The sequence below is a fragment of the Ptychodera flava genome, chromosome 5 (genome assembly GCF_041260155.1).
Source record: "Ptychodera flava strain L36383 chromosome 5, AS_Pfla_20210202, whole genome shotgun sequence".
Lineage (NCBI taxonomy): Eukaryota > Metazoa > Hemichordata > Enteropneusta > Ptychoderidae > Ptychodera > Ptychodera flava.
The window spans coordinates 13,706,867-13,732,937 of NC_091932.1; the positions used below are offsets into that span (position 1 = coordinate 13,706,867).

The following is a 26,071-nucleotide window of genomic DNA, read 5'->3' on the forward strand; positions in this document are numbered from 1 at the left end:
TTAAGTACCAAAACTCCAAGTTTATTTCCACCCTGTTTCCTCATTTACAAAGACCAAAAAAGTTACCAACAGGTTACCACAAAAGCTGCACACACAAGACCAACATAGTGAATATTAAACAGCATAAACACTTTACGGTAGAAGTACATGTATATGTATTATCAACATGTGCTAGTGCACACGAGAAACCACTGCTTAACCCTTTGAACCCGGCTCGGACAGAAATGTCTGATGATGTCATAGAGTACCAGGGGGTCAGGGTGCAAAGGGTTAACTGTGTCACTCCTCTTTCCGAGTTCACAGGTCCAGACTCACCATTAAAAACCATACGATTACATCAATTCATCGATCTGAAAAATTTAAAGGGGGAACTTCTGACACCAGGGTTGATCACTCTATTATTGGTCAAGTATAAAATTCTGTTCAGATATATTTGATAAAAGTAGCTTGTCCCTTTCAGTGGAAAGACATGTTGTACATGAGCAACGGCAACCTACTTATGGTTAGATTACAACTTGCTGTCATCAACATCCACTATAGGACCAAGGACAGCAATGGCTTCTATCTCAATCCTGGCATTCTGTAAAGTAAATTAAATGAAAAGTGGATTATACAGTGATATTTCAATTTATATACAAATGTAATGTCATGGGGAAAAGTATCCTAACACATGAGCAATGTTTATCTGTGTTACGCCCTGGCCAAGTAACTCATATTTGTGTAGATGATACTGATTCCAGATCTAATGTTGTCTTTTTCACATGTCATATACACACACACAAAGCATGTACAACTCATGGTTATTAGTATGTTTTGCATAGCAAAGTGTGTAGTGAATGTTGGCAAAAGAGTAAGCTTCGTTTCACACTACAACACCTTTGATAATGCGGTGAGTATTCCTACTGATAATTTTATTAGTTTTGGCTCAACGGAATATTGGGAGTTAACTGAGCCCTATTCCAAGGCCAAGGTATGTGGCAATCTTTTTTGAATCTAAATGAAATGCTGATGTTAAAACACTCACGTCATAGAAGTATGTACACACAAGTGGTTGGCTTCAGCAGCATCAATCATATCAAGTGATGTACATCAAGAACTTGAAAATGTGTGCAATATTATTTCAGCTATACTGTTACTCCCGATAAGGTACTATATCATAAAACCTATACAGCTTTTATACATATACTGCACCCTCTGTTGAACAGCTGAAGGGCTGTTCAAGGTCAAGCTCTTTTTCTGTATGTTCTCAAGCATTAAAATACAATTTACTGCTCTGTAAAAGGAAGTTGTAAATGAGACATGAACCTGCTCTCATTGCATCAAATTTAACGAGTTTTGAATGATTGCCAACTATCAGACTTCAGAAGCAAACAACCAATCCTGCTGATGTACCGGCACAGTCTGCTCGGAAGGTTATATCTGATTGGTCGATTGTCACTATTCACGGCAACTTAGGGGGTCTATTTGTATTATTCAATTATGACAGTAAGATTCAGCCAACCTATTGGATAACAGCTTCTGAGATGCTGCACAGTAGCCCAATCAATCTTGAGAAACATATACTTTTCATATTATACTCTGAATAATAAATCATCAGTGAGATAATTATGATAATTATTATATACCGAACATCCGACCTCATCTGATTATGATCCACTAACCAGACATACACACCTGGGTGTGAAGTTTTCTACAAGCACTTGCAAACTAGTTTTTTGATAATTGACATCAAAGATTTCAAGAAACTATCTCACTCACAGAAATGAAGATATGAGAATCCAATGGGCATCTGAAGATGCATGTGAAGGACTCTCAAGCCGGAAGTAACTTAGCGAGAATTGAGTATGTCATCTGTTTGCACTGTTCATCGCGTTTGTTACGTTTTCTTGTCAATTTTAGAAAGATTATTGCCTTAGCGTCTATGAAAGAGGGTAAAAGAGGCGATCTGTGCATATTTCACCCTGCGATCGTCCTGCTTTTAGGCGGCGATTTTTCGCTGCCTGACGGCTAGCCGCTTCGATCAATTGGCAAAACTTGTAGCTATGGCTGGTGTAACCGAATTTCGCGTCAAAATATATATTCGCAAGCGTGGAGAATCGTTTTAATAGAATTTTCGTCGCATTCAATTATGTATTCATTGCATTTTGCAAGTGTTGCGAGCATTAGCGTGAACAAAGAAGGATACCAATTATGCGAGCCAAAACCCTAGTAGTTAAGCTTACTCCCCATGGGGAGCTTACGAAGGTGTGAAATACTTACTTCCCTTTATCAGTGTTATAAGATACGACGTCGGGCAAACTTCGGAAAGCCGAAAAAAGTCGACTGGAGAGGGTTTGGGGACACGCCCACATTGCATTTTCCTTTTGCTATATTTAATAATCGTGTGCGCTAAATGAATAAAGAAATAAACATAACTATTCTATAGACTATCAACTGTATTTCTGTGATTTTGCAACATGGGCATTTCACCAGACCTTTAATGAACCTTGACACAAATGGCACTCTAAACTTGACATGAAGGAAACTCTTACCTTAGGCAGAGCAGCGGCTTGGTAGGCAGCACGTGCTGGATATGGTACTTTGAAAACTGAAAAGAATTATAATGAATTGCTATTGAGCTCATAAGTTAGCATTTAAAACGCTGGATTTGAAAGACCAACATAATTTATTCTGCACAGTAATTTCAATTTCAATGCAGAACAAAGTCATTTGAACTATATCCTGCACAGCCCGAAAGGACTTTTGCTCTGCATGTTACTATGAAAAAAACTGCAAAATAAGTATAACATAGATAGTTTCGCCAGCAAGGATATTATTGTGTGGTTTGCATGTCCCATTCACAGCAGAAATTGTTGTACGCCTGATCAAACATGTTTTCTTTCCTATAATATGGCATGTAGTCAAATCAACAATGTGGACATCACCTTATACAGGTCTCACATTATTTCAATCTAAATATGTCTTAATTACTTACAATTCTTGTACACTTCATTCACTCGGGCAAAGTCATTGATATCCGCTAACAACACTGTGCATTTCACAACTGGAAATAAAAAAAAAAGATACACCTGTGACCATTTATGATCTTGAATTCATTGATGAATGCATGGATGAGTGAAATCCAGTACCATTGATTTACCTTTCAAACTACTAAGCACTTTCACTCCCAATTCCCCGTATATGGATCCATTGAGTCTATTGAGAATAATTGACTGTACCATATTCTAGTGGTCTAAGGGTTAACCTGTTCTCCCCAATGCCCTGTGAAGAGGTCCACAAACACCATTGAAAACAATGGGTTTTGGGTCAAAGCATGGTGATTAAAGAGTTAAACAAAAACTTACACCAATGATAACAAGCCTCTCAAAGTGCAGCTAGAACTTGTTGGGACTTCAAAATTTGTCTTTGTTAGATACACAGACTACCGTAATCATTTCCTCCACATCAAGTTATTGGCATTATTTACAACAGTGCACTTTTTAATTACTTGATGACACTGCGACGTCTTAAGAGTTAGGTTATATTCTGTATGAGTGATGACTCAAGTCTGCAGAGTTGTATGTGTGATGGTTACCCATAGATCTTTATATACATAGACAATTATAGGTACATTAGAGAGACTGGGGGAGGGGGAGAGGGGGAGAGAAATGATGAAGATTATGATGATTAAGAGAATAATATGAGAAAGAAAGAGACAGACAGAGACAGATAGAGACTCATACCAGTACCAAGGAAGACCAGAGAGGAAAAACCAGACATCTACAGTTAAAAGACTAACAAATGTATCACAATTTCACATTTGGCAAAGAAAAACAAAGTGAAACATATACTAACATGTAACACCATGACACATTCAGCGCACACTCTTTCTACTTTAACCAATGAAGGTGCAAGCACACATATAATACAATGTATAACACAACTGAAGACTGTCATATTGATAAATCAGCATTAAGTTGTAAAAGGTAGTGCTATTTACCGTTTGAGAAGTCCAGTCCCTGGCTCTTCAATATTTCTCCCATATTCTTTAGAGCCTGAAGAAAATTTATGAAACAAAACTTGTGTCTTTATAATTCTGTGACTGGCAGACATATTACATTTTTATAGATACTACCACAGGGGCTCATAAGTGGTTATTGAAGTCAATCTTACTGAGTTTTTCTTTCTTTTTAAATGTTACAAATAAACCACTGCAGCTGAAGAGCACAACATTTGTGTAGCTGTCTTTTGTGTAGCTTGTATTGGCATGTATAGTGCGCCCTCAATGGGGTGTGTGATCATATGTAAATACGACCTTTAGTTCCGTGACCCCTCTGGCCATGCCTACTGGCCATGCGTACAGACGTCGCTGTGTTTACTGTATTAATATTTCCCGGGAAATTAGTACAGTAAGCATAGCGAGGGCAGGGCAGGAAGTAGGCATAGCCAGAGCCGGGCCTAGAGGTCACGGAACTAAAGGTCACATTTACGAGGACGCACTATACATGCCAATACACGCTACACAAAAGACAGCTACACAAGTGTTGTGCTCTTCAGCTGCTTTATTTGTAACATTGAAAAAGAAAGAAAAACGCTGTCATATTGACTTAAATGGGCACTTATGAGGCCCTGTGATACTACCCATAGTGATCTAATGAAATTATCTTTGAAATATCTTTATAAAATCCACAAATTTCAAGAAATGTGTAAATTTTTCAAAACATTACAATTCATCTTCATTGAACCAGACATACTACAAGTAAGCCAACTGTGACAAATCCACTCATTTCCCTTGTCCCTGTGTCATTTCATTTAAATTTCATTGACTGAAATATATTCATCAAATTAAGAGCCCAGACAGAAATTACATTGTGGAGGGCCGCAGTTTGTGTGCAAACATTTTTGAAGGGTCACAAAATTTTACACATGGGGAGAGATAATTTTTTTCTGCACAATACGATGGCAAGATATGGCCGATATAATCTTAATGATGACTTTTTCAGCATTGAAAACTTGAGAAAAAATTTCCATGCATGTCTCTGTGTGCAACAAAAAATTCTTTTGGAATTTAACCCAAAATGTAATTTACTATTATACATGATAGTGTAAGCTATCAACAATTTGCCCTCTACAACACTAATTATTCCTGTGTATTCACAATTGTTTGACAATTTGAAAATGATGCACTTTACTAGAATAGGGTGATTGAATGTGCATGTCTACAGCAAATGTGATAATAAAATTTCACCCAAAAAATATTCTTTACGATACATGGGATTGTACAAGGTAAGTTATCAACGTATTTTTCACCATACAGAACTAGTTGTATAGTATATGTTTGATGATTGATATTAAAACATTCTTGACTAGAATAGGATGATTGACAGGTACATGTGTAAAAGGAAGTTGCTTTTGGAATTTACATTCACTATACACAAGCGTCTGTGAGATAAGATATATATCAACAATTTTTTCCCTATAAACTGACTATATCTGCGCATTTCTTTATGTTTGGCAAATGATATGAATGTCCTTGACTAGAATAGGGTGGTTGAAAGTGCAATGTGTACAATGTTTTAAAACTCTGTCAAAACGACTTTCAGAGAGTTGAATTTAATCTAGTAATTACTTCTTATTAGTACTTTGCGATTTCAGTGTGCATCAACTTACTGTTTATGATGCAGATTTACTTCTAGAGAAAGTTGGAAAGTTTTAAATTAACATGAAATTGCTGAAAGCTTACATGAAATTGTAACAACAAGTCATCGTTGATGACACAGTCCCCACTTGTTAATGGGTATTTTGATTACAGGTCCTCAGAGAGGATAGAGTCCTCTTCATTAGGTCTGTGATAAAAATACTTTTGAATGAATTCGCTTGATACATGTCTGAGTTATGGTACAGGACATGAAAAAATTATAAAAATACCGCAATTATACGGTGTCGCTCAAATTTGATCAGAATTGGTATATACCAGTATGGGTACCAAAGATCAACGATAAATGTTGTTTCTATCTGTTCAGTGAAGGAAAATTCTACGTTGATGTTATGACAATGATTTCTGCACAGTACAACCAGAAAAACAACAAGAAATATTTAAACCAGAAAAACAAGAATGACAAAAGTAATTAAGGTCTGAAACTTTAGGTACTGGAGAACTTTAGCAACATGCATAGCATAGCCCCCTTAGTTTGACCATAGACGGTCTTCCTCCCCTCTACTGTCTATGGTTTGAGCAGGTCTGTTAATATGTAACAGTTCATAAACAATGACAGGAAATGACTCAAGTCAGGGGAGTAAGCCTGTTTCAAGCCTGTTTCAGAATTTCGCTTTTTCTTACCTCATTTGCACATTTTTGACACTGATGTGTTCATTTGAACAAATTCACATCTCAACCCCTACATCTACCTGTACACCAAATACTGAGACGGTAGCTTTGGCAGTATGGGAGCCTTTGTGTGTGACGGACATACATCCGCACACACCCACAAATATACAGACATTAGACTCATCATATAAGCTCTTTTTGGTATTTATATATAAAACCAAATATGAGCTAACAAAATGGTCGCACAGTGGCCATATTGGATTGCATCACAAAACAAATTGATGTGCATAGCTATGACATTGGTCGATGTCCTTGTACCAACTTTGAATAAATCGGTTGAGATATGCCTGAGTTATGGCTCTGTACATGAAAAAATCGTAATAAAATGGCCGCACAGCAGCCATTTTGGATCGTATCACAAAACAAATTGACGTGCACAGCTATGACATTTGTCAATAACCTTGTACCAACTTTGAATAAAATCGGTTGAAACGTGCCTGAGTAATGGCTCTGTACATGAAAAAGTCGTAATAAAATGGCCGCCTGGTGGCCATATTGGATCGTATCACAAAACAAATTGATGTGCATATCTATGACATTGGTCAATGTCCTTGTACCAACTTTGAATAAAATCCGTTGGAACATGCCTGAGTTATGGCTCTGTACATGAAAAAATCGTAATAAAATGGCTGCCTGGCGGCCATATTGGGTTGTATCACAAAACAAATTGACGTGCATCTGTATGACATATGAAGTAATCTTTGTACCAAGTTTGAATGAAATCACTCCAGGCATCTCTGAGATATCTGCGTGAAACGGACAGACGGATGGACGGACGGACGCACACACGCACAGATGCACGCACGCACGCACGGACATGACCAAACCTATAAGTCCCCACGGACGACTAATTATCAGTCACTTCCAGCTTGGCTGAGACACGCAACTGCGCCGCAAATACCCCCATCATAGTGAGACTTGTGTACACTTTATAGCCATTATGGTTTACATGTTACGGTACTTTCAAATGTGCGCATGATCTAATGCCTTTATTCTGATGTGTGAGTGAGCATACACACAATGTATGTATAGTAAGGCCTGTTTTTGTTGTTTTTAATGTTTGCCAGTTTTGAACAAATTGCCAGCAAGTCACTGACAATTTGTTGCACTTTCAAGAACATGTAAACTTCAATTGAGTCCTAGTAAATTTTAATGTATCTTAGCCCTCTGGACAGCATGTTGGGATTATTTCTGTAGTAATTTAAGTTTGGACTCTAAAATTTTATGATTGTGCACAACCAACATTTGGCTGCAGATGTGTCAGTACAAATTAAAACAACACACAAGGGAAGAGAGCCGAAAAGGTGAAATGTATGTGCCATGTCATACCATGTTTTTGAATTTCTTTGTCCCTTTCACATCTCTTTTCTTCAAGAGATGTAATTTTAGAGATCTGCACATTTGAGAAGGTTCAGAGACTTAGGAAACGAATTTCAGATCTGACATTGACGAGATTTCTCATTTCTAACATCAGCGCATTTAGCTATATAATAATCTTATTAGAAAAAAAGATTAATGCTTTAGGCAGAATGCAACACTCAGATTTGCTTGAATACTTCTCTTTGGGAAAGGAATGTGATATGTGGATGGCTGAGTAACATTATCTTACTTGGTTCGCATTGGAGTCTTATTGGCAGACTTCGATGTTTGTGAATCAAAGAAGATTAGGAAATACCTGAAAATTTACAATGGTTAATCTGATATTTGCAGAATTTTAGATGTTGCCCTGTGGTCATTGCATTGTAGCTGCGATGAAAACTTCTATTCTGAATGTCACTGGGTAAATTAGTGTTTTGGTGGATCAATCCCTGAAAGTATACAGCAAGAATAAATCTGCTGGGCTATATTTGTACAGCAACGTGGGTAAGGGATTTACATAGTGCCGTTAAACTCTTTCGCCTGAAAACATCACTCCTCTAAAAACACCTTGTCCTCTGGGAAAGATAAGTACATTTAGACTGATTGACAAAACATTTATTTGATTCAGTATTAAAACATAACAGCGGAGATTTTACATGTAAAATCATATAATAACACTGTATATACAACAATGCTCTATCATATGAGATGAACATGTAGGTTTGCAGAATGTCTTGTGTTATGTAGGTCATTTCCCCCACACTCATCATGACCTGAGTTCAATTGGTCTAGAGCATTCTCAAGGTCACTGCCCTTGATGACCTCACAACCTTGAATTCAATTAGTCATGTTTGGAATGTTCTGGAAAGTTGATTAGTTGTGTAAGGGAGATAATTTTAGAACAGTGATTAGCATGTCAATAAAAGTTCTAGATGTTCTTATATGCCTTTATAAAAGGGACGTGCACAGCTTCCAGTCAGACTTTTGGGATCGTGTCTCTTGTGTGTTACTATAAACTCCAGCAGTAGTCATTCTCAAGACTTTTCAAGACCTTCACTGTCAACGCTGGATTTATACTGTGGACTTTGTGCAGCTGCAAGCCTGCAAGGACTGTTCATTCATTCAACTGACTGTTACAACTCTGAGACTGGAGCTTTGCCGTCCCAGCTGAGATAAGTAGTCTGTACACTTTTAAAGCTTGTACTCTATCCCTGACTTAGCAATTAGTTTTATTTTCGTAATAAATTTTGTTTAAACGTTAACTGCTGAGTTCACCCTTTTGTTCGTTTTCTCTGCACGTAACAAAATTGGGGGCTCGTCCGGGAGACGAATATTTTGAGCCGTTTGAAACATTTTGACAGCCTTTTCAAAACTACTGTATACTGTGAACTCAGCGAAATTCAATCATGGCGGAATTCAAGCCAGACGAATTTATGGATGACCTTGATCAGGACACATTTAATTCCCTCAGAAAAGACAACCTCATAGCACTGGCAAATTTCCTTAAAGTAGATGTCAAAAGATCTATGCGCAAGCGAGAAATTCAGTTCAAGATTGCAAAACATTTAGTTAATTCTGGCCATTTTGAGGAGTCTGCCTTAAAAGATTATGAGCCTGAGTCTTCCTTCGAACTCAAAAAATTAGAATTAGAAATACAGGCAGATTTGGAGCTTAAGAAATTGGAATTAGAAAAGGAAAAATTGCAAATGGAAGAAAGGGAAAGGCAGGAAGAATTACAAATGAAAGACAAAGAATTACAAATGAAAGACAAAGAATTACAAATGGAAGAAAGACAGAGAGAAAAGGAGAGAGAATTGGAAGAACATCGACTACAGTTAGAAATGAGACGTTTAGAGCTTGGACAATCAGGAAAATTCTTCCCTTCAGACAAGTTTGACATCACTAAGCATTTCAGGTTAGTTCCCCCTTTCCAAGAAAAGGATGTTGATAAATATTTCCTTCATTTTGAGAAAATTGCTCAGAGTCTGAATTGGCCTAAGGAGTCCTGGTCTATGCTTTTGCAGAGTGCTTTGTGGGTAAAGCCAGAGAAATTTACATTCAGTTGTCAGTAGAGCAGGCTTCAGATTATGATTCTGTGAAGGAATTAATTCTCAAGGGCTATGAGTTGGTGCCTGAAGCTTACCGTCAGAAATTTAGGGATTGTGAGAAGGTGAAGGATCAAACTTATGTTGAATTTGCTCGAACAAAAGAACAACTGTTTGATCGTTGGTGTTCTTCTGAAAAGGTCAGTCAGAATTATGACAAATTACGACAGCTCGTTTTGATTGAGGAATTTAAAAGGTGCATCCGGAGTGACATCAAGACGTTTATCAATGAACAAAAGGCAGATACATTAGAGGTTGCTGCACGTTTGGCCGATGATTATTCATTGACCCACAAATCTTCATTTCTCAGCAAACCATCCCAGTCCTTTTCATACAGAAACAATGCAGGTAAATTTAACTCGTCCTTTTCATCCAAGAATTTTTCAAAGGACAGTAGAAAATCAAATGACAACAGTTCACAGAGTTCAAGTAACACTCCCACATCATCAGATCCCAAGTCTCAATCTCCTTCTGACAAACAGTTTGGTACACTTTCTTGTAATTATTGTAAGAAAGACGGCCATTTAATGTCAGAGTGTTTCAAATTGAAAAGAAAACGTGAAGGTCAAAGTGGTCAAAGTGGATCTAAGCCCACCGGCTTTATTTCTTCATCAACTCAATTAGAGTCTAATAATGTGTGCAACACATTTTCTGAGGTTAAACCCCTCTCATCCCCAATTAATGAGGTCAAGGTCAATTCTTCTCAAGATAGCATTATGGGTATTTTCGAGCCATTTATTCATAATGGTTTTATATCACTTTCTAGTGATTTCTCTTCCGCTACCCCTGTCAAAATTTTAAGAGATACCGGGGCTTCCCAGTCTCTTTTGTTGGCAGATACCCTGCCGTTTTCTGAAAAGTCATTTTCAGGTTCTAAAGTTCTTATTAAGGGGGTAGATTGTAATGACTACATTCTGTTCCTCTCCATAATGTCTATTTGTCTTCGGACTTTGTTTCTGGACCTGTGGCTTTAGGTATTAGGCCTTTTTTGCCTTTTGAAGGGATTCACCTTCTTCTTGGAAACGACCTTGCTGGGGACAAGGTCATACTAATCCACTTGTGACTGATAATCCTAGTTTAGATCAGGATCCAGAGCCAATTGAACAAGAGATACCCGATTTATTTCCTTCATGTGCCATTACTCGAGCCATGTCAAAGAAAACTTCCGAGAATCAAAATACTCTCAAAAATAATGTCACAGATGTTGACTTAAATGACACCTTTCTCAGTCAGGTGTTTGACACGGATCATTCCGTTATCCCTTGTGGATTTGAAACTTCCAGTAAAACTTCTGCTGACCAAAGTCAGACATTTTCTAGATCAAATCTCATTGCAGAACAACACAAAGACCCAGATATTTTGTCTTTGTTTGACAGGGTAGATGATGAAGGTAAAACTTCAGATAGCTCTTTTCCTATTATACAAAATCTGGTATTCTCATGCGTAAATGGAGACCTCCAGATGTTTTCGGTTGATGACGATTGGGCTATAAAACATCAAATTGTGGTTCCAAAGCCCTACCGTGCTGAAATATTGCGCCTGGCCATGAAACTCCCTGGGCTGGTCATTTGGGAGTAAGGAAAACTTATCACAAAATTCTCAGTCACTTTTATTGGCCTAATCTCAGGCAGGATGTAGCACATTTCTGTAAAACTTGTCACACATGTCAAATGGTAGGAAAGCCAAATCAGACCATTCCAAAGGCCCCTTTACAGCCAATTCCTGCATTTCAAGAACCATTTAGTAGGATACTAATAGACTGTGTTGGGCCCCTACCAAAAACAAGATCAGGAAATGAGTACATGCTGACAATAATGTGTACATCAACTCGGTTCCCAGAAGCCATACCACTGAGAAATATAAAGACAAAGACTATAGTGAAAGCTTTAGTCAAATTTTTCACTTTATTTGGCCTCCCTAAATGTGTCCAGTCCGATCAAGGCTCCAACTTTATGTCTGGTATTTTTCAACAAGTAATGGATCAGCTAGGCATTAAACAGTATAGGTCATCCGCCTATCATCCAGAAAGTCAGGGTGCTCTTGAGCGATTTCATCAAACTTTGAAAAACATGATTAGGACCTACTGTTTTGACACAGAGAAGCAGTGGGATGAAGGAATTCATTTTCTGCTCTTTGCTGTTAGAGAGTCAATTCAAGAGTCTCTTGGTTTAGCCCTTTTGAGCTTGTATTTGGACATACAGTCCGTGGCCCACTTAAGCTTGTTAAAGAGAAATTCCTATCAGACGATGATGATTGTCTGATATTTTGCAATATGTGTCAGATTTTCGTACAAAACTCTCTAAAGCATGTGAATTAGCCAGAGAAAATCTTGAGTCATCTCAGCAGTCAATGAAAACCAAATATGATAAAAACACCTCAAAACGGAAGTTTGAACCAGGTCAAAAAGTTCTTGTTCTACTTCCAATTCCTGGCAAACCACTCCATGCTCGTTACTTTGGGCCATATCTAATCGATAAGAAATTGAGTGATTTAAATTACATCATAATAACACCTGACAGGCGAAAACAAAAACAGCTATGTCACATAAATATGCTTAAGCCATATTTAGATAGGGATAATCCTACTAAAACAAAGCCTGTCGGTACAGTCAGTTCTGGCCATTATGAAGATAGTGATACTGAAACTGACTTGAGTGAAAATACTCTAAACTCAAAGCTGGGCTCGGTCAAGCTTCAGAACTCAGAAATCCTGGAGAAGCTGGAGTCTACAAAGTTGGCACACCTCCAGCCAGAACAACAACAACAGGTGAAAGAACTGCTCCATGAATATAAACACCTGTTTCAAGATGTTCCAACGAGGACAAACGTCATCTATCACGACGTTGATGTTGGGGACAGTAAGCCTGTAAACAACATCCATACAGACTGAATCCAACAAAAGCAAAATATCTCCAGGGAGAAGTCAAATACCTGCTGGACAATGACTTTATTGAACCCAGTAAAAGTAACTGGAGTTCGCCGTGCATACTTGTTCCCAAATCAGATCACAGTTATCGTATGTGCACGGACTTTAGGAAGGTCAACGCTTTAACAAAGACAGACACTTTCCCAATCCCGAGGATTGATGACTGCATCGACCGAGTGGGAAAAGCCAAGTATGTGACAAAATTTGACCTACTGAAGGGATTTTGGCAAGTCCCTCTGACGGATCGTGCTCGTGAAATATCCGCCTTTGTTACACCAGACGGATTGTTCCAGTACAAGGTGATGCCATTCGGAATGAAGAACTCTCCGGCAACGTTCCAACGGATGATCAACGACGTCATATCCGGGCTAGACGGATGTGCAGCTTACGTTGACGACGTCGTCCTGTATAGTGACACCTGGGAGGAACACATCAAGCTCATGCGGAAGTTCTTTGAGAGACTGAGCAAAGCAATGTTGACTGTCAACCTTGCCAAATCTGAGTTTGGTTGGGCGAGGGGTAACTTACCTCGGACATACTGTAGGACAGGGTGAGGTAAAACCTGTTGATGCCAAAATCAGTGCCATTTCAAGTTTTCCCATACCAAACTGCAAACGACAACTGATGCGCTTTCTCGGTATGGCTGGTTACTACAGAAAATTCTGTCCAAATTTCTCCGCAATTACTGAGCCTTTGACTAACTTACTTAAAAAGAAAGTAAAGTTTGTTTGGTCAGAGCAATGCCAACAGGCATTTGATACACTTAAAGCCATACTGCAAAGTGCCCCAGTGTTGTCTGCACCAGATTTCACTTTGCCATTCAAATTAGCTGTAGATGCTAGTGATACGGCTGCTGGTGCTGTTTTATTGCAAGAGGATAGTCATGGGGTAGATCATCCTGTTTGCTATTTTTCACGCAAATTTAACAAATCCCAGAGAAACTACTCTACAATTGAAAAAGAGTGTTTATCTTTGATATTAGCTTTACAGCATTTTGAAGTTTATGTTACTTCTTCAAATCAGCCAATAGTGTTTATATTGATCACAACCCTCTTGTTTTTCTGCAGAAATTTAAAGGCAAAAATCAGAGATTGCTAAGATGGAGTTTAATGTTACAGGAGTTTAATCTTGATATTAGACATATCAAAGGCAGAGACAATTTAATTGCAGACTGTCTCTCTCGTATTTAGAACTTATTGTTGTTCACACTTTTAAGATTACATTTGTAAAAGAAAGATTTTTCATTGAAAAATTTTCTTTTTGAAGAGGGGGTGTGTTATGTAGGTCATTTCCCCCACACTCATCATGACCTGAGTTCAATTGGTCTAGAACATTCTCAAGGTCACTGCCCTTGATGACCTCACAACCTTGAATTCAATTAGTCATGTTTGGAATGTTCTGGAAAGTTGATTAGTTGTGTAAGGGAGATAATTTTAGAACAGTGATTAGCATGTCAATAAAAGTTCTAGATTGTTCTTATATGCCTTTATAAAAGGGACGTGCACAGCTTCCAGTCAGACTTTTGGGATCGTGTCTCTTGTGTGTTACTATAAACTCCAGCAGTAGTCATTCTCAAGACTTTTCAAGACCTTCACTGTCAACGCTGGATTTATACTGTGGACTTTGTGCAGCTGCAAGCCTGCAAGGACTGTTCATTCATTCAACTGACTGTTACAACTCTGAGACTGGAGCTTTGCCGTCCCAGCTGAGATAAGTAGTCTGTACACTTTTAAAGCTTGTACTCTATCCCTGACTTAGCAATTAGTTTTATTTTGTAATAAATTTGTTTAAACGTTAACTGCTGAGTTCACCCTTTGTTCGTTTTCTCTGCACGTAACACTTGCAGCTGTTTGACAGTCAAAGACCAACACTTCTGCCAATGTTATTGTTTCAATTTGTCCCTGGGCATAGCCAAACCTGCATCTAAATACTACAAGCGAAAAACGGATGATTGTATGTTTACTATGTATTTTTCTAACAATACAGAATGCCTGCCATGGAAGTACTGATATTCACTGTGGAAGTGACAAGAATGTTTTCTCAATGATTGGCACCAAATTTCACTGTAAAGTTGACGCTTTAAGCTAACTTCAAGCAAAACAAGCTAGGTCATGAATTTTATCAAACTTATTGAAGTTGCTTCAAATCTTGCCTGCTAGCTCCAAACTCTTATAGATAGTGATAACAAGTACAACATTGGGTCCTTGTGATGTCTGCAGGTATGTTGTACTAATTTGTCAATTTGAAATTCACCTGAGCTGATATTATAAGACAAAAATACCGTCAAGGACACTATGTGCTCACATTCGGTTTGAATTGGTTCATTCAAGAAATATTTAAACCAGAAAAAACCAGAATGACAAAAGCAAATAAGGTCTCCAACTTAGGTACTAGAGGTCATCTTTAGGAACATGCATATCAACTTCTATAGCAATGGGAGAAGCAGATCCTAAATACAGACACAAATGTCAACAACAAAAAACAGAGAAGGCTTGATAAAAAAAGAAAAGGTGGGAGTGGGCAAAAATGCACAAGGGATCTGGTAAAAAAGTAATGCTGCATCATCGATCTTCTAGACCCTACCCCCTCCTGAATATCAAATGTTCCACCCCTTGGTATTACATAAGACAAAATGACAGGAAGTACATTTACAACCTTGGAGATTTTTAATTAATGCCATGAGTGTTATCATTCTAATGTAAACAGCACTTAAGTTAGTTACAGATAGTGAAATGCCTTCCACTGTGGGCGGTGATTACAACATCTGGAATTATCCTGGATCCAAATTTCTCATCAGTTCTTGTATGTCTTACATAGAAAAGTTGCAAAAATTGGTCCAAAATGAAAAAAATCACCTCAGCTTTGTTTTCTGGATCAAATTTTCCTACAAATTGGTACCAAATATGACAAAATTATGTTCACAGCCTTCAAAATTGTCTCACAACATATCCTGGGTTGGTGTAGGTCATTTAAGGTCACAAACTGAGAAAAGTACCTAATATATACAAATTTTGGGGTTTCCCAACACTTTGAGCAGGAAATTTATCTAATAACATCTTTCGGGACTTTATACCAAATTACAAAGCTATCAAACAAGTAATTTTGAGATAAAGTTTTCTTGACCAAAAATGACAATATTGTCTTAAAAATACAATTTTTTATATTTCAGGACAATTTCCACATATCTAACTATTGTCATCTCTGTACGTCTGTGTACCAGATATGAAAGCTGTCTGTCCAGGGGTTTTAAAAAGGAAATACTGTCTAAGATTTTTTGACCAAAAATGACAAAATTGCTTAAAAATAGTAATTTTCCCAATTTTGTCATAATTTCAACAAATTAGAAGAGTAACACCCTTGCAAAGAGACAACCCAAATTTGAGAGCGATTGGGCTGGCGGTTTCAGAGAAGAATAATTTTTACTGAAAATGAGAAAAATCACAAAAAAATTCAGCAAAAATACAAAATTAAGGATATCTTCACAATATTCATAAAACTGTATAAGGTTCACCTAAGGTACTTGCACACAAATTTTCAAAGCAATCAAAAAAGCAGTTCTTGAGTTATTAATTCTTAACCATTTTCACATTTTGTAAGCTCATTTGCATAATTTTGGCAATGCAGACTTCATTTGAACAAAATCCCATCTACCGGTATAGCCCAGGATGCATCCACACACCAAATACCAAGCTGAAACGTGCAGCGGTTTGCGTGTTTTTGATGTTGACGGACATACTGTACATACATACATACATACATACATACATACATACATACATACATACATACAGACGCCATCGACTTCAGCCCATACGATAAACTCACATTGGTAAAACCAAATGTGAGCTAAAAATGATGGCATTAACCAAGTAAAGTAGTAATTTAGCTCATGACAAATTGGTGTATTGTTGGTTGTTCAAATCTTTCAGAGTCCATTGCAAAGCATGATGACTCAATAAATTGAAAATAAGAATATGGTATGTTACTGTATCCAGTAGAGGACATTACTGTTAATCTTACTATAAAATTTACAATGAAATTTTCTTGAAGGTTGGACAGATTTAATGTATGTAAATTGTTCCTCTGAATCACTTCTTGTACTTTTGACAGTTTGGATTTTTTAATGATAATAGTCCGAAACACCTCTGAACTATTTTCTACTACTTCAGAGAAATTGTCCTCCTCTTTCTCAGCAACCATGAATTCTATAATAGTGTTTGTGAAGGAAATACAGCTGTGACTTGAATGAGGCTGACAGGGACAGCTCACTCCAGCACATCAACTGTACCATTTGTAGTATGCTTTTCCTATTTCAGAGCAAAAGACTATGCCTCGATCCTGCATATGCTCAGATCACAGCAAGTGTTCTTGTGCCAGGCTGTTGTGTGAAATGTGTCACACCACACGCTTGTAAAGAGGCAAAACAATAACCTGATAAAGGTTAAAACATACATGTAAGCAACTCCATTACGGAAGTTAAAATTTAAGGTAGTGTTGTTCTTTAAATCCTCTTTCTCCCAACTTGTTATTTCTATGGTTTGTCTATGGAGCCTGGTAGAAGGAGGAATAACCGGCACATTTTCAAAGCAATATTTCTTATCACAGAAGACATGAAAACCTCCTTATACCTTATATTTTCAAAAAGCAGAGAATCTAAAGTTTAGTATAGCAGCAAAAGTTTACTCGACGGACGAAGGGGTACATATTTTGGTTAGACCTCAAATTTGGTATTAATGATAAAAAGTAATATAAGTTCAAAACTTGAGACTATTTGAAACTAGAGTACATGTTGAAAAGATGAGAATTTTGTTTTGCAAATGTGTTTGTATTCTTATATGGTGCCCGGGCTGAAAGACTGACATTCAAAAAAGTGATTAAAATCATCAGCAAAATTGAAATGATTCTTTTGCAAAATGCAACAACTTCATTGTATAGAAACAAAATTGTTTTGTTACATGGCATCTGAACAACATGTGTATGTGTACACATAAGAACAGGGTTAAACTGGTATGAAAGTCTGAACTCTCTGTACATCTAAAGAGATGGCAATTTGAGATAAAGTTAACATGATGGTATTACATGCTGTCTGAGAATCTAGTTGGTAGTTGTGTCACTCTGTAAACCTAACACCATATGATAATTTTTATTGCTTGATAGGATTTACATCACATTTGTGGCAATAAAACTGTGATACAAAAATAAGTTCAAATTTTCTTCAATAAAGATAAAGTATTACACTATAATAATAGTAGCTAATAATAAATATAACTAGGTATTTCTTTGTTTATATAAAGTAAAAATACAATCTGCAAGTTGTTCATTAAAAGATAACTCTTGTTTTGTGAGTAGAGTAATAAGCTTATTTTCAGTATTGTCGTTTGGGAAATTGATTTTACTGAAAAAGTTCTTTCTTTGGACTTTGTATTTCTGACAGACTAATAACAAGTGTGTTTCATCTTCAATACTGTTGGTGTTACACTGATTGCAGTATCTTTCAGTAATGGGGGTTTTTGGAACAGTGTGTCTCCCTTTTTCAATTGCTAGATCATGATTGCTAAATGCGAAGTTTGGTGAGTAATTTTCTTTTCTCACATTGTAACTCTGTTAAGTAGGGTTCTAATGTAAAATTACGTTTTATTTTGGCATACATTCTTAGTTTACTATTTTCATCAGTGATCAAATTTTTCCAAAAGACTTCATAATTGTTTGTTGAATTTGTTTTCATTAATCCAGTTATAACTTTGTGGTGTTTAAGTGATGGAGCTTTATCAAGGAGAAAGTCCATTCCATTGTCTTTACTTAAAGCACTTAAACAGTTAAACCAGGATCTATTGTTAGTGTTGTTTACCATTTGCTCCAGAAAAGCTTCTTTAGCAAGATTACAATGTGGCAGTTGTACGATGCATGGGGATTTTGCAGAATGCCCACCCCCAACCCGTCCATTTTTCAAGCAGTCTGTTCGTATATTAAAACATACAGAAGAGTTCATTTTCAAAACAAAATAATGTGCAAATTACATATTTTTATTAAAATTGGCCATCCCGATTTTTCCAAGCTGTGGAGAACATGAACACTACACTTACATTACAGGCTAATAAATCAACCATATAAAGCAAACACTTTACCTGGTCAGCTTGATCCAGCACGCTCTCCGACACTAGGTTACCACCCAGGTCTTGTCCAATCTGACCAGAGATGTACATAGTCCTATCAACAATTACAGCTTGACTGTTGGGTGAGAAAAACAAATATGGTGATGACTACTGTTTGATTTTATCATAAATTATTACTCTGCACCTGTTTGCAATCAGAATGTTTGATAACAAACGAACTGCTGCTGCCAAAATGGTAGTCTACATTGATGCTTTCCCCAACTTAATTGAACCATAGACAGTAGAGGGGGCTACTTTCTATGATTAAATGCACATGATTGTGAAACATGGGAAAATACTACTCCTAACTCTGTCTTAGAGACTTTAATACATTGTCCTTGGCAATATATTTCCAATGCCTGCTTGTTAGATAATCAAGCTATTTTGATCTCATTTACAAGAAGTGAATTGGAAAATTCCATTTTCGCAAACCACATAAATGAACTTTATTTTAACCCTGTGATAATTCTACATAAAAAATCAACCCTTTTATGCTTTCATATATCAAGCTGCTGCAGTTACAAGACAAAAGCTCAAAATTAAAACTTACACTAGCTGATGCGGGTCATGTTATTACCAAGACTGCGTGTTGTAACATTTTTTTCAGGCAACATCACCGTCTCATCAACACACACACAAACACATGCTGTACATCACTTAGCGTCAAGTCAGTGAGAATTACCATGATTTGCATATGTCTCAGCAAGGCAGGTAGGTAAAATTATCATGTTCATGTATTTTTTGCACAGTGATGTTGTAACTTGTAGGAATATCTTTACATCATCATTTATGCTCTCTTGCAATGCAGGTCTGCGTGCCAAATTATCCTAAAACATCCCCTAAAAAGATTTGTTTCTGGTCCCTGACATTCAGCAAAAGAGATGCGATGATGCGATTTTATTTTTATTTTTCTAAAAATGCTGGTTTGGCACTATTGATGCAACAGTTAATGTCTTTTATCACTTGCTGCAAAATATTACTTCCATTTTTTTTTTAGCATTTATGGACATGTAAACAGGGATATCAAGGATAGCAATACTGATGGGTTAAAAATGACACGGGCGCTGACCAGAAACAAATCTTTTTTTGGCCTAAGATTAATTTGCGTGCAGACTACTTGCAGTACAGTAGCTTGAGGTTTTGATTAGGTTTGTGGGAATCAACCGGGGATGGATGGTGAAAACTGGTTTTGCCATCTGACCAACAACCCCAGGCCAAATATCAAGCTAGCTACTGCAGCAACATGTTTGCGCAGACCTGACCATTGAACAGCTATACCTCCAGATGCTATGACTGCAGGCGTAACTGTCAAACAACACACAGAGCAACCTCCTGCTTCCTTAATTTTTCTCAGCTGATCATTTTACAAGCATCCTCAACACTAGCTGCAGTACTGTAGCTCGAGTTTTTGCCTGGGTATGTGGGTCTGGTTTTGCCGTCCGACCCGTTTGACTGCAGCTATGTCAACACATGAATTACCAGCACCAAAATCCATCTCCCCTGATCGACCATAATCGCATGTGGCCCTACTTTGTATCATGGAAGTTTATAGTTGTATGTTTGACTTTATTAGTCATTTGGTGACATAGCAATTGCCCATAGACACAGTATCCATGTGACAGTTCCATTTCTCAATGAATAGCCGAATGATTCCAACAAACACGTTGTGCAAGGTCACACCATGGATGTAAAAAAGTCACACTGTCCAAGTGATGGGGCCCGAGGACACGTGCAATCGGTGTACGCTTGCATTTGCCCGGTGTTAACTCGACGTAGAGTGCTTAAAGGGTAACTTGCCTGAACGGTCCAGCCCCTGTTGGAGCGTTGGAAGTTTTCACGATTTTGCGAACAATTCCTGCCATTGCCACAACAAACTAGTACACGTGTTGTCGAACTGCCGTGACCTGACTGACGAATCACATGTCAGTCATGTGACTCCTATCTTTGCCACGTCCAAACACAGGGTCACATGATGATAGATTACGAAATAAGCATAACACGTTGTCATACAGTGTCGGGAGAAGCAAGAAATACAGTAATTTAAACAAGCAACTGATTGAAAACAATTTCTAAACTGTCGCACTGTGGCGACTTTGCGGGAAGATTAGGCCAGTTGCACGCACAAGTACGTATCATATGACATACATGACAAGTCATGACACTGTGTGAACACGAATCGATGAACTCGTGTGATGACTAAATTTTGGAATCACCTGAGCTCACGCCGAAGCGTTTAGAAAAATTATGCCACCCGCGCCTAAGATATTGTTGACAAGTTTCAAATGCTAAACCGTGCACTGCACTGTCTCGATAACCACATTTTTCATTCAACACCACAATGCACATTATTATAAAGAGTTTTGTTGCAATCGTACTCAGTTGTGCATTAATTACGCTGCGAACTGTAGGACTCATTCCGAAACAAATTTACTTCATTCTTGCTTTGTTCTAGCACTTGCCTGTAAGGTCCAATGGCACTTGGTGCCGTTGCAGTTTTCACAAGTTTGCGAACGATCCCAGCCATGTTGTCGTGTCGAGTAATGAGGTCAAGCAAATGGACACATGATGTTCACCTCATGAGGGCGCAAAGTAGGATGAATAAAAGCACTGAAGCATGAAAAGTTAACCCCCCAAAACCATAAAAAGTCAAACGTTTGACACAGGAACCGTTATGTAGATTTGTTTTATTTGCCACTCTGTTGGAATAGATTTATTTTTGTTTTGAAAAAAAGCATGAAAAGTCACTATTTGTGAATAAATTCTTCTTTGCTTTCAAAAAAAAAGCATTGAAAGCATTATTGTGTAAGCTTAACGCATGGAGCTAGAAAACGGATCTAGCTCCATGGTGTAAGGAAATAAAGACAGAGTGTGAAACATTGCTCAATTCATTTTCAGATTCCTGGAAACAAACACTCAGTTCCAACATCCATAATGGTGAAAGCTATGATATTCTGAACTTTATAGAGAAGTATGGTCTGGCAAATAGTGATGTCAAAACCAAGTCACTTTAATTGAAATCAGCAGTTGATAAGAAATGGCATGAAGTCAAAGGTCAGTTTGGTCAAAAATTGGCTTAGAATCTTACTCTCACCAACATGTACACAGCTCCTTTATTCATCGTCTTAATTCGACAGGAACTGTCATTAATTAAATAAATGATATAAATTTGAAGATACTTTGACAGAGGCCTAATCACAAAAAGCATGGCCAAAACTTTCGATTTAAGTGATGGGAAATACCATATTTGTGGCCAAGAAGAAAAAATAAACACATCTTATTTGAGTGTAAATATGTAAAAGAAATCTGGCAGAAATGTATTTCTTTCTTTGTCAGCCACAACTTCAATAACAATATCAGTATCAAAAGATTAGCAATTGCAGGAATGGAACATAATAATAATTCAACATCTGACATATTTAGATACTGTATCACTTTCTTCGTAAAATACACAGTTAGGATTGTTGGAAATTCAGCTACTCTTGACAGGATTAACGTTACCCCAAATCATATGTTATGCAACTAAAATGGTATCTTTCTTCATGGGTGAATACATTGCATTTCACTCATAAGATGATGAACAAATCTGCGGATTTTATCAAAAAGTTTTCCAGCCTTAAAGCTTGCAAGACTTGAAGAAGAAGGGTGCGGCCTGAAAGCATTCATATGATGATGTGGTTTTGTGACATTTTTCTTCTTATTTATTTTTAGTTAAATGAATATTTTTTCAAACATGATGTTCGTTCGCTCAACAAGATCACAGTTATGTAGATTGGTTTTATTTGCTACTTTGTCATTGTTGGAATAAAATTGTCTTCAGCAAAAAAGCCCCCGAAAACAAAAAACAAAGCATGAAAGGTGAAAAGTTGCTCTCAACTCCTATATTATGCAACTCGAATGCTATCTCTCTTTATTTTATAAGATGATGCATGAACAAATGTTCTGATGATTTTATGACCAAGTTTTCAAGCCTCGTAAGACTTGAAGGCGAAGAGTGCGTCTTGAAGCATTCACGTGATGGTATGGTTTTATCGATATTTTTTGCTTTCTCTTCTTTTCCATCAAATGTAGACTTGCTCCAAGTGTACTGGCATACAACTTATATCAAAACACAATAAATTTAAAGAATAAAAGCTAATAAAGTTTTGCAGACTATCGCGTTATTGGTAGGCTGTTGCGTAGATCGTAGGGTCACGTGAACGAGTTAGCCCACAGCCAGTAACTTCTGCCAAGAAAAGCCAGGTGACTGCTACTTTGGGAACAGTCTACGTTATAATGCCAATTTTCGCTTGACATATTCACGGTTCAGTTATGTAGTTTGATATTTTTTTGCCATTTTGTCTGAATGAATTTATCTTTAGACAAGGGCACGGAAAGCAAACATCACACCTCTCCAAAGGAACGGAATGAAAGGGCGCACTTAGGCGTTTTCTCATTGGTAAGTTACACTTGAAGCAAATTGCTCTGTTTTCATAAAGGCCCTGTTGGCGCCAGATTGACGCATCAGAACATATATCCATAAATTGCAACTATATTGAAAACAAAAGGCTATCACACCTCCATAATCCCCTTACAGACTAAAACAAAGGCGACCCCAGGGATCACCAAAAAGCCTTTAATAATATAATGCTGCTGTTTCGTTTTAATAATGGTGTCTTTACGTACTTATCCTAAATATGGAATTAGGTGAGGCAAAATATACTCAATGATAACGTTAACACCCGCTCAATTACCTAATTTGGGTTTGTTCATTTTTGGCTTTCCCCGAAACTGAAATTTGATCGTCCGCGGTGCACGTGCGCTATGCTATCTCATCACAGATAATTCATATCAAAATTTTATGTAGTAAATACTTGTTTCCAAGTTTCCTACCACAATGTATCCAGAAAGTTGTTTGTGATACTAAGGCAAAATCGATTCTGTTACTTACCAATTTTCAATCTGATTAAGGTAGTATGCACCTCGAAAGTGAAAGACTTACACTTTTGCTCTAACTTTCCTCAAGGAGTCTTTCAATCATTCTCTTTCAAAATCAAGAATAAAAAGGGGGTCACCATGCAAATCTTGGTACTAGAGAAACAAATTACCCAAGATTTACCGATATTAGAAATTCAAAATGGCCGCCATCCCTGTGTTAACTCTATGGAGAAAAAATAAAAAAAATCGAATTTCGAAAAACTTAGCCATGGAAAAGTTTTCTTTCACCAAGAGCTTTAAAATGAACCCCCACATGTGGTATATCAGAAGTGAATTGTAAAAGTTTGAGAGTCCGAATGTCTGTCCCCGAGGTGCGTTCTACCTTAAAATCAGATGTAGAGTACGGCGACCTCTTTACTTATACGCGGTATTCTCTTTCTGTCTCGCCTATCACTACGACAGCAAGAGAATACCGCGTAAGTAAAGGCGTCGCCGTACTCTACATCTGATTTTAATCAGATTGACCAACTTTAAGGCGTATTTCCAATGATGTTATGACGGTGTATACGACTGTCACTTGCCTCACATGAGAGTGACCTTATACCGCTCACTACAGTTTTTGAAAGTGTAAAATTCTATTTTCAGGAAAGTGCTCACGAAATTATTTTTTTGAAGGCACCTAGAGGGGTTACCAACTTTTTAAATGGAGGCGTGATGTCAGGAAAATCTGCACGATTCCCCCCCCTCCCTTCCAAAATGATTATGGTTCTCCAAGAGTGACCAAAATCAATCTACAGATATATAAAACCACACCTTATTTACAGGCTGAATCAATTCAAAAATTTTAACTGAAAACTTATATTCAGCTTGAACAAAAACAATAACAGGATGTTTAAAGTCCCATGCAACGCACTGAACCCGAACGGTTCAACATGCCTTACAGGCAGTTACATCAATCTGCAGATCTCTCTCACTCAACAAAAATATTGAAAAAATTTCGAACGGTAAAGTACGCTGGAAGGTCCGTTTTTAATCTAAAGGCACAGATACTGCTTTTAATTGATATTTAGTCATGATATGTTGACATATACTCATGTAGCATGTGAGCTTGTAATTATCGTGTTTCAATATTGAAACCTTCCAGTTTATTTAGTGATATCGTCATAAATACGTAAACATTTAAAGGGAGGGGGAATTGCGTCTGTGTGACTTTTTTGTGTACAGACGTTGTATTTCATGCACGATACCTGGATGCATTACGTCAACATAACTGAAACATTCAAATTTTACGATACATTATGACAAATATGGTTTAACTTTCATCAATCGCCAATATGCCTTTGATTAAGTGTTCACAGTAGTCGTGTGGGTGCCATGACATTTGATCTCATTTCCGATGACCCCCATCTCTTTTGATAGTTAAGTACCACCACAGCAATAAATATACTCAGTTCTTTATGATGGTGATCAGTCACATTTTAATGGCAGCGTATATCCGGCGTGAGTACTTGCGAAAATAGACCAAAGCCAAACTCAATAACAAATTAAAATTGAGCAGAACCTTGTACACTTGTTAAGTGTATATGTAGTTGTGCTTATGATGATAACATCTTATCCCAACTCGTTTTTTTTTGTAATACTAATAAATCATTGATAATATCGTTAAACCCGTATCAAACTGGTAGACTTTGTTTACATTATTAAAATATAACGGTGTTTTCAGAAGCCAAACTCAGGACTTTGGCAGTTCCCCTAGTTTTGAGTAAGTCCGGTGTGATAACACAATATTGTACCTAAACTGCGCAATAATATTAGCAATCAGGAAAGTAGCGAGGGAGGGTCCATGCCTGATTAAACTCTGCGCCTTTGGCTAGTGAATTCACCTAACGATTTACAGTTGGACTACCCTGATAGGTTCATGGCGACTGTATAGCTATTATGCATGGGTATGCTAACAAGAATTGCGAATGGAAGCACATTTTGAGATAACCCGGAGTTGCATGTAAACTCATGGGTAACCCACAAAAAATGCTAAACGGTATATATTAACACGACAGGCGATACAACGTGCAAGTAAACTTATGAGTTGTCTGACTAGATAGACTTACCCCATACTGGTTTACTGCAGTGACTGAATTAATGGGGCGATGGCTGTGATCTGTGGTGTAATAATGTAGCTTTTAAAAGCTATTAAATCGTTTAAATGTTGTACATAACGTTTGTCTGATACAATGAACTGTGGCGGTAAG

The 26,071-nt window shown here is 37.4% G+C and overlaps 1 protein-coding gene across 4 annotated transcripts; it reads right to left on the reverse strand.

The window, feature by feature from the left end:
- Window positions 1–26,071, reverse strand: LOC139133076 (2-iminobutanoate/2-iminopropanoate deaminase-like). Of its 4 annotated transcripts, XM_070699483.1 has the most exons (7): window positions 21,375–21,489; window positions 18,882–18,991; window positions 3,980–4,034; window positions 2,975–3,043; window positions 2,532–2,587; window positions 498–580; window positions 1–350 (listed from the first exon to the last, which is right to left on the reverse strand). In XM_070699483.1, the coding sequence occupies exons 1-6, from the start codon at window positions 21,430–21,432 to the stop codon at window positions 509–511; spliced, it is 420 nt and encodes a 139-aa protein (XP_070555584.1). In that variant the 5' UTR covers window positions 21,433–21,489; the 3' UTR covers window positions 1–350; window positions 498–508. The 4 variants fall into 4 exon arrangements, with proteins under 4 accessions (XP_070555584.1, XP_070555585.1, XP_070555582.1 ...); XM_070699484.1 differs by lacking the exon at window positions 21,375–21,489 and adding an exon at window positions 25,931–26,071 and having other exon boundaries at window positions 1–580; window positions 18,882–18,984; XM_070699481.1 differs by having other exon boundaries at window positions 1–580.

Excerpts from the sequence above, each read along its gene's own strand:
- LOC139133076 (XM_070699483.1), bottom strand. The coding sequence starts at position 21,432 with ATGGCTGGGATCGTTCGCAAACTTGTGAAAACTGCAACGGCACCAAGT. Across the intron at positions 18,992-21,374 it reads GGCACCAAGTGCCATTGGAC|CCAACAGTCAAGCTGTAATT; the intron begins CTTACAGGCAAG and ends TGTTTTTCTCAC. Across the intron at positions 4,035-18,881 it reads TGCTGGATCAAGCTGACCAG|GCTCTAAAGAATATGGGAGA; the intron begins GTAAAGTGTTTG and ends AATTTTCTTCAG.